At 42.5% G+C, this 10,105-nt stretch overlaps 1 protein-coding gene across 1 annotated transcript in view; it reads right to left on the reverse strand.

Moving 5' to 3' along the window:
- MYO1F (myosin IF) overlaps positions 1-10,105 on the reverse strand; it is a 76,887-nt gene that overhangs the window by 26,870 nt on the left and 39,912 nt on the right. The window contains exons 17-20 of the mRNA XM_018573384.1: positions 8,905-9,011; positions 6,113-6,211; positions 5,884-6,028; positions 3,409-3,523 (exon numbers count right to left, since the gene is read on the reverse strand). Of these exons, the coding sequence (XP_018428886.1) occupies positions 3,409-3,523; positions 5,884-6,028; positions 6,113-6,211; positions 8,905-9,011 (466 nt within the window). The remainder of the gene's footprint in view (positions 1-3,408; positions 3,524-5,883; positions 6,029-6,112; positions 6,212-8,904; positions 9,012-10,105) is intronic.

A 10,105-nucleotide genomic window follows, 5' to 3' on the forward strand; every position in this document is an offset into this window, starting at 1 on the left:
GCGACAGCGACGGCGATCCGGCGGTTTGTACATTAACAGCAATCGCCTTCTGTTAAAAGCGGTACCAAGAACAATGGCTGCTGCAGCAGCCATGTTCTTGTTTTAACCACTTTAACGGGCCGCCGTCTATAGACGTATTGCGGCCCGGAAGTGGTTAATAAACAACACAAATCATGAAATGAATCTTTAAATTACCTTTTATTTTGAATCTCTTATAAACCGTGACTAAAATACTTCATTGTTTTTATTGCATTGTTGAATTCAAGCTAACTCTTAATTTATGCGGCAATAGCTGCCACTCACACCTTTTGCACCTTCCCCATGTAATTTACATTGGATTCTTAATTCTGAATTGGATGCTTAAAGGTTATTTAATGCTTGTCAAGAATATGTAAATATTTGGATGTCCACAGTCTGCCCACAGTTCTACTTTAAGATGTATACACTTAAGAATGTGTTAGAGATATGTATTCCCTATCCTGCAAATGGCTATTGGTGTTTTGTAAATCCCTAAAACTGTGGTTGAAACTAGGGATGCACCGATACCAATACTAGTATAGGTATCCGTGCAGATACAGAGTATTTGGGCGAGTACCCATACACGCCCAAATGCTTCGATACTTACCTCCAATACCGGAACTTCCGGTCAAAGGGAGACATAATGACTCGCCTCCCAGATTTCTGATTAGTTAGGAAGCCAGGCTGTCTAGCAATAAGTGAAGCCAGCTTTCTAGCCAATCAGGAAGCTGGCAGATGGGTCATGACGTGGAAGGAATGAAAGGGATTTCTTGCTTTAGCAGGGGCCCCATATACACTCTGCAAGAGCATGATATCTGTAACTTGCATACCAGTGAAACATTTTCTGTAGTTGTGCTGTTGATAGCCAACTCCCAACTTCCTGGCTGAGCTCACACCAAATAGTCTACACTATGAAACGTCTTGGAGAGAAGGCTGGTGAGTGAACGCTTTCACTGCCAAACTTCTACTAATTGCTGAAATCCAACTTTCCTTTGCCACAGTTCATTGGTAACCAGTCTTTAACACTCAGTTTTCGGTTCCTTATCCATCGGTTATTGAACTTAATGTATACATTTTTCATGCTTTACTTGATTGTTCTCTCAGAGCATGTTGCCTGCCATCACCTGCCGGCCATCTCCCTGGGACTGATGTCAGAACACAAGGTGTTGGATTGTCCAGCAGCACTCCCAGTAGTTGTCACCCCTCCTGTTCATGCTTCCCCACTATCTGAGACTACTTATATTGTCAGCAAAAATTCTTATGTGGTAAGCTTCACAAGAATTCTGGTCCTACGGGAGTGTGCTTAAAATGTGTGTTGTCCTAAGGGGAAATAGTTGCCCAGGGAAGCCAACGACGGTCGCGCGCGGGGGGGTGGGGGAGGGGGGGCGACGACGACGACGATCCGGCGGCTTGTACATTAACAGCAATCGCCTGCTGTTAAAAGCGGTACCAAGAACAATGGCTGCTGCAGCAGCCATGTTCTTGTTTTAACCACTTTAACGGGCCGCCGTCTATAGACGTATTGCGGCCCGGAAGTGGTTAATAAACAACACAAATCATGAAATGAATCTTTAAATTACCTTTTATTTTGAATCTCTTATAAACCGTGACTAAAATACTTCATTGTTTTTATTGCATTGTTGAATTCAAGCTAACTCTTAATTTATGCGGCAATAGCTGCCACTCACACCTTTTGCACCTTCCCCATGTAATTTACATTGGATTCTTAATTCTGAATTGGATGCTTAAAGGTTATTTAATGCTTGTCAAGAATATGTAAATATTTGGATGTCCACAGTCTGCCCACAGTTCTACTTTAAGATGTATACACTTAAGAATGTGTTAGAGATATGTATTCCCTATCCTGCAAATGGCTATTGGTGTTTTGTAAATCCCTAAAACTGTGGTTGAAACTAGGGATGCACCGATACCAATACTAGTATAGGTATCCGTGCAGATACAGAGTATTTGGGCGAGTACCCATACACGCCCAAATGCTTCGATACTTACCTCCAATACCGGAACTTCCGGTCAAAGGGAGACATAATGACTCGCCTCCCAGATTTCTGATTAGTTAGGAAGCCAGGCTGTCTAGCAATAAGTGAAGCCAGCTTTCTAGCCAATCAGGAAGCTGGCAGATGGGTCATGACGTGGAAGGAATGAAAGGGATTTCTTGCTTTAGCAGGGGCCCCATATACACTCTGCAAGAGCATGATATCTGTAACTTGCATACCAGTGAAACATTTTCTGTAGTTGTGCTGTTGATAGCCAACTCCCAACTTCCTGGCTGAGCTCACACCAAATAGTCTACACTATGAAACGTCTTGGAGAGAAGGCTGGTGAGTGAACGCTTTCACTGCCAAACTTCTACTAATTGCTGAAATCCAACTTTCCTTTGCCACAGTTCATTGGTAACCAGTCTTTAACACTCAGTTTTCGGTTCCTTATCCATCGGTTATTGAACTTAATGTATACATTTTTCATGCTTTACTTGATTGTTCTCTCAGAGCATGTTGCCTGCCATCACCTGCCGGCCATCTCCCTGGGACTGATGTCAGAACACAAGGTGTTGGATTGTCCAGCAGCACTCCCAGTAGTTGTCACCCCTCCTGTTCATGCTTCCCCACTATCTGAGACTACTTATATTGTCAGCAAAAATTCTTATGTGGTAAGCTTCACAAGAATTCTGGTCCTACGGGAGTGTGCTTAAAATGTGTGTTGTCCTATAGAAAGTGCAGCAACCCTGTATGTTATTTTTTTTTACATATTACAATAGGGACCTATCCTTCCAATCTGCAGGGTTTTTATTTCCTTAGATGGTGTCTGATGTTCCATTGGATTGTCCCAGATGTTCTTCCCCAGAGATATATCCCGCTAAACTGAAATTAGCTGTGCTAAGTTTGCTGACTAGAAGTTTCATTAGGCCTGCTCAGTTCACCAAATGTTTCTAGAGCATTCATGAAACGAATATGTAAGAAAATAGAAAACTACAAACTCTTTGTAACTCTTTGTAAACAATTTAGCCAATCCTTTCCCTTGGTCTACTTTGCGGACAGAGAAGCACACAAAAGTTTGCAAATGTTTTTACTCTTTACATTTGTAGGAATTAATGATTTATTTAATGAAAATAAAGTTCCAACAGATGTTTTTGCATGGAACAAACATCGAGAAACATGTCTGAATTAGAGTATTATACTGTAGGTAAGTTCACCTGCAATAAATGTTTGTGAATCTCAGATTCACTGTTTTATAAATATGCCCTTTCGGGTTTCTTCTGTAAAATAAATAAAGGGGCATTCTGTAGGTGGAATAGGTTGTTTATATACAAACATGTATTTATTTATTTGGTGTACCAAAAGCAGCAAATTAAAATACATATGTTCTCCTTACCTTCTTCTCTCATTTGCTCATACTTTCTCTTAGCAATGTATCGTCTCCAAGCTTTCTGGATGGTTCTAGCGAATGTATCAAATTTTCTCTCTCTCATTTCCTCTAGTAAGAAAAGCTGTGCAGGTAGTATGTGTTATTAGATGACATTTCTTAGGCTGCACCATTTCTAGTTATTGTGCTAAATTAACTTTTTCCTTGTTGTTATACAAAATCATTGACTTACAGTATAATACAGTTTTTTGGGAATCATTGGAAATGTATATTCTTAATGTTTGTAAACAAATTCGCTGCACTTTTACCCAAATTCAGACATAGTATATGGTTGCCAATGGTCAGGAAAAAAGTGCATTCATCACCTAAATCGCCCCCAAATGTATTTAAAGAAAAGTATTTTTATAAAACTCTGACATTTTTCTTTTTATTAAAGTTTTTAAGAAATAATCTCACAAGCATTACCTACCTATAAACATAATTTACGGCATTTAAATAACAACTCTGATAGGGTGACACTTAGACATATGACAATTAGGAACAACAAGACAAGGTTAAATAAAGGGAAGAGTAAAGAAAAAGTTAACTTCCCTATTTATTATACAAAATATTTTTTTTTATAGATTAGCTAGTAGGGGGAGCTTTTAGAGCAATTACCCCATATTTCTGTTAACTCTTAAAAAGTTATACCCGTTGTTATAGCCATTAAACTGTACTTTTTTTTTTTTAGTTTTTGGATAGAGTGGGCAAGGGATAGACCCTCTGTCAGGTTTTTATTGCTGTCTGTGTGCACATTGTGGAGAATCACCCTTCTCTCTGTATTGGTGACCATTGTTTTTGCAAAAGAAAGTGATGGGAAATACAAACATTTAGGGGTTGTAGGCAGCCAAGTGAATAACCGACCCGAAGTCAAGTGAGCCGAACGCTGTTCGGCTATTCACTTCAGGCTTGTATGGCTGATTTCAGCTGTATATCGGCTGAAATCAGCTGTACATCAGCTTGCTTTGTGTGGCTTCAGGTCGGCCGAACATGCTGCAGAAGGAGTTCGACTCAGCCGATCCAACATATGAATCGGCTAAGCCGAACCTCCGGCAGGCTACTCGCTGCTGTTCGGCCTATTCTCATAGATGCCAATAGAAAACTAACTATTGCACCCGCCCTCTGCTGCTGTCAATCACTAGAAGGGGACCTGATGGAGAACTTCAGGTCCCCCTCTGCTAATTGACAGCAACAGTGGGCGGGTGCAATAGCTAGTTTGGCTATTGCAAAGTGAAATAGCCAATAGGAATCTAGCTATGCATTCCTATGCTGTTTTCTTTTTTTTCCGACTGACGGCGGCCAGCGGCGGCATCAGAAAAAAAAAACAGCAGTGGGTGGGTGCAATAGCTAGTTTGCTATTGGCTATTGCAAAGTGAATTAGCCAATAGTAATGTAGCTATGCATTCCTATGCTGTTTTCTTTTTTTTCCGACTGACGGCGGCCAGCGGCGGCATCAGAAAAAAAAAACAGAGCAGGGAAAGGTTTACTCTGCTCGATCGAGCAGAGTAAACCTCTCCAGGAGAACGTGTTTCTCTCCCGGGCGAACGGGAGCCGCTACCTAATAGCGGGAGACTCCCAGAGCGTCCGGGAGAGTAATTACTCCCATCACAAAAACAATTTTATGTTTTACCAGGTAACCAGGGACGCTGATCTCTCGGCAAGTGGCCGGAGCCAGCCGTGAGATGACGGCTGGCTCCGCCCAGCTATCAGTTCGGCCAGCTTCGGCTTTCACCTCGGCTCAGTCGCGCCGAGGCATATGCCTTCGGCTCGACTGAGCCGCTCCGCCAACCTCGGGAGCTGTAGGGCTATAGTGAATAGCCCGTACAGCAGCCCTTCGGTTCTACTTAATCGAAGGGGTCCTGGGGCCGAAGCTAGCTGAAGGATCAGCCGAAGCTACGGCTAGATCCTTTGGCAGCTTAGTGAATAGACCCCTGAATGTTAAATCCAAACAACAATTTTGAACAAGATTCGTCAAGTCTTTGATGGCATTATTGAATATTCTAATGACTTTTTTTATACAACCATTCACACAAAGTTCTAACCATGTATACCCAGCTTTAGTTCCTGTAGTAGACCATTACCACTCTATATGGGATGATACTATGTTACAATGCTTGCATGCTATGACTGTTCAGCATCACCCAGTACCTGTCCTCTGTATTCCAGTAAAAGCAAACACCATTTGATAGTCACATGGACACGATATTTACTATTATTATTCATGTGACAGGGAAATAGCAATCTAAAGCCAAACACAAGTATATTAACAGCTTTTTCCGGTTGAATTTTAAATCTGGAGTAACATCTGACTATAATATATATATATAATCAGTACTGTGTACTGTGTACTGTGTAGTACTATAAAAACATAGCTTATTTGTGTTATTCTACTAGAAAATACAATAACCATATGTCACACAGATGTTGGGTATTCAGAAAACCTACCGATTCTGGATTCTTTACAAACACCTTGGTTCTTCCCATTTGGTACTGATCAGCATCCATATTTACAGACCTTAAGAGATGCTGCACTCCTTGCCGTTCATCTCCTCGCCATTTGGGCCATGTTTCCTGTGTCAGAATAGCGTATCTGGTAATGGTATATAATCATTAATATTTTATAAATATCAGAAATTGTAGCAATGAACTGTAAATGAGGTAATGCATGTTATACCTGAGAAGAAATTTATTGAAAACCCTTCTGTAAGCAAAACCAGCACGACGTACACGAATGTTCTCCTTTAGGCCTAGATATTCAACTTGATGTTTGACTCTGCAAAACACAAAATAACCACTTTAGTCATTTTCACAGCTTTTTTTTCTGCTACTGGTATCTCTAAGCCACCACAGCTTAATGTATGCTACTGGTATCCCTAGGCCGCCACCACAGCTTAATGTATGCAACTGGTATCTATAGGTCACCACCACAGCTAAATGTATGTTACTGGTATTTCTAGGCCACCACTACAGCTAAATGTATGTTACTGGTATTTCTAGGCCACCACTACAGCTAAATGTATGTTACTGGTATTTCTAGGCCACCACTACAGCTAAATGTATGTTACTGGTATTTCTAGGCCACCACTACAGCTTAATCTATGCTGCTGGTATCTCTATGCCAACACCGCAACCTTTTTTATGCCACATGTATCTCAAAAGCTTAATGTATGCTACTGGTATCACTAGGCCACCACAACAGCATAATGCACTGTATGTTACTGTTTCTCTAGGCATCCCTGTTCAACTTTAAAATAACCTACAGAATATCTCCCTGCCCTACAGATCCAAGGTACAAGGGGCCCAGCACTGTCTGGCTTCATGGTGATTTATACAGGTAGAGGTATTATTTGGCAAATAAATGTGGATACAATAAATTTACATATAATTTGAGATGACAAATATGAAAGCAATTAGCATTCTGTATAAGATAGAGATGATAGAGGTAGGGACCAGTTAAAGTTTTTTGCTCATCGCTGCCTTACTCAAAACACTTTGGAGGCTTGCCTTCTCAAAATGCTTTGCTAATGTAATGACCTATGTCAATTTACACGCTCTTCCTTACAGTACAATCTCTTTTCAGCAATACAATTCAATTTATCCCGCTATTTCCACCTGGGAAAATAAGTTCCAATGAATCATTTTCTTAAACTGCTTAACCACCTTTGTCAAAGTTGTTACTTGCAGTTATATTCTCTTTAGTATTGTACTACTCAGTGCTTTCAGACATCTGCTCCATACATTGAACTCTGAAAATGTCTCTCTCAACAACCTCTAAGCCACCGGTATAGGAGCCCTCCTATAGTGCTTTCCCCTATTAATCTCTAAGGGGTCTATTCACAAAGCTGCCGAAGGATCTAGCCGTAGCTTGGCTGATCCTTTGGCTAGCTTCGACCACCAGACACCTTCGGTTCACTATAGCCCGTACAGCTCCCGAAGTTGGCCGAGGGGCTCAGTCGAGCCTAAGGCATGTGCTTCTTCTCCACTGAGCCGAGGTGGAAGCTGGCCCGCCGACAGCCTGCTACTGACTGCTGGGCGCAGCCAGCTGTCATCTCACGGCAGTCTCTGGCCACTTGCACAGACAGATCCAGGTAACCAGGGACGCTGATCTACAGACAGCCCAACTCTCCCAGACACTCCGGCAGTCTCCTGCTATCAGATAGCGGCTCCCGGCCGCCCGGGAGAGAAACACTTTCTCCTGGAAAGTTTTACTCTGCACAACCGAGCAGAGTAAACCTTTCCCTTCTCTGTTGTCTTTTTTTCTTTTTCTTCTGACATCGGAGCCGTTGGCTGCCCTCAGAATAATAGAAAAAAAAGCATAGGAATGCATAGCTACATTCCTATTGCCTATTTCAATTTGCAATAGCCAATAGGAATCTAGCTATGTATTCCTATGGTGTTTTTTTTGTTTATTCTGACGGCAGCAGAACTGCCTGGCCAATAGAAAACAGTTGGGTGGAGCTAGCTGTAACTGCTAGCTCCGCCCAATCATTTTCGACTTTATTTTACTTTTTTAACTGTTTTTCTATTCTGCTTGGTACCACAGAGGTACTGAGCAGAATAGCCCAGCCGAATGCCGCTCGGCTGGATCGGCTGAGTTGAACTCCTTCTGCACTTCGGGTTGGCCCAACATGCTGAGCATGTTGGGCCGACCCAAAGCCAGCCGCAGCAAGCCGATGTACGGCTGATTGTAGTCGGTGTACGTCTGAAATCAGCCGTTTCACTTCGGGTCGGTTATTCACTTGGCTGCCCACCTTATGGGAATATAAGGCACATTTGGCAGGCACTGTGGGCAAGCTAGCATTTAATTGAAATGAGGCAATTTTGCAAGTTGCAAACACCTGCTAAATGTTGCTAATGAGAACAACACAAAGCAACAAAAACAATGCACAGCAAAGTAACACAAACCTATTCTGAATTTTATGTGTGTACTAGGTCTTTTGATTTTATGTTACAGAACAGGCATTGTTTTTGCAAGGATAATAAACCTTTAATTTCATGATGCAAATGCCTAGGGAGGATGGTAGTGCAACCCTTGGCTTGGCCCAGCTTGCAGTGAATAATCAGTGGGAGGAATGATAACGATTGGGCAGATTTTCTATTTAGCTTTTGTTTGTTACTCTAGCTTTATATCTTGCCGCAGTCCTCCAGGGGTCCCAAAGTAATTATATCAGTTCTTGATCCAGCAAAAATGGCAGGATCGAGCATAGGTCACCTCATATCTAGGAGGCTCAGAAACAAAGTACTTCTGGACCCTTTTTTTAAATGCAGTTAACAATGCAGTTATGCTCTGTCCACAAACACAACAAACTTTACGAAATCATCAGAGACAGGCAAGTGTGCCATATAGGGCACATATGCCAATACTCTAAGCCCAATCCTGGGCATAGGAGGCCTGCTAATAAATATAAGCCTGATAATTTTGAGCCAAGACTAACTTTCCACAACTAACAGCCTGTTTCCTCATACCTGCTCTCTTCCCAGTCTTTAGACCTCTTGGTCTCATTTGGCTTGATGCAACGAATATAATGAGGTGTACATTTCATCAGGGTATTTACAAGATCATTGGCTTGTTTCTGCAACAAAAATTAACATGTTACACTGTAATATTACATACAGGGGTGTATCTACTGCAAGGCAAACTAGGCATTTGCCTAGGGCGGCACTTTCCAGGGGGGCGCCAAAAAATGCTGCCCCCAAACCAGTTAGGTAAGAGAAAAAAAAATTATAAATTTTTCATATATTACTGCCAGTACTCCTGGACCTAGTGCTTCTTTGACTGGGGGACCAACATGTCCACCTATGCAGCCTACTCCAACATATATGCTGGCTGCAGCTCCTTCCTCTTCCTGGTCAACATGCTGTGCAATGTATTGGTGTGTGTGACTTTCATCCGGATGCACTGGCAGTTCATGCGCCGGACCTCCCTGGGAAACCGGCACCCAAATCTCTGACTTCAGGTAGCGGAGGAGCTTCCGCAGGACCCCAGGGCTGAGATCCAGATGGTCATGGTGCTCATCGGCACCTCCATGGTTGTGAGTCCGGGGAAGTGCAGCCTATAAGCCACGTGAAGCCCAGCAGCCAAGGCAGAAGATTGGTAACTGCAGAATTAGAGGGCCATATTAAGGCAGAAGATCGGTGTTGCAGCTGCAAAACTAGAGACTAGCACAGCCGGGCGGGCAGGAGAGAATGGTTATTGTAGCTGCAGATCTAGGGAGCCCATCATGCCAGGAATGGAGAAGGTGGCTATTGCAAAGGTAGAACTAGAGCGTCCCGCTACGTTGATAGCGCAACCTGTCAGAATATAGATACACCGTGCTCGCTGTATCCCGCGACTGACAGGTTATGCAAAATGTCTTAAATAGGAAGGGGTGGGACTAATTTAGATTAGGGATGGGGGGTGCTCAGGTTTAGTCTTGTCTGGGGCAGCACAAAACCAAAATACACCACTGATTACATCATTGCACAATAAATATGTGTATTCTCACATGATGACTAGTGCTAAACCTAGTTAAAGGGTTTCTAAACCCACCGTTTTGTTTGCCTATATCTACTGCTATCAAGCAGTAGATATAGGCAAAAGGTTTAAAAAAAAAAAAAGATTTAACAGCGGTTTAAACTAACCCTGTTTTTGCCGCCCGCTCCCGCCCGAGAATCCGAAACTGCTCGG

This window comes from Nanorana parkeri, unplaced genomic scaffold, assembly GCF_000935625.1.
Source record: "Nanorana parkeri isolate BGI_ZX_2015 unplaced genomic scaffold, ASM93562v1 scaffold2357, whole genome shotgun sequence".
NCBI lineage: Eukaryota > Metazoa > Chordata > Amphibia > Anura > Dicroglossidae > Nanorana > Nanorana parkeri.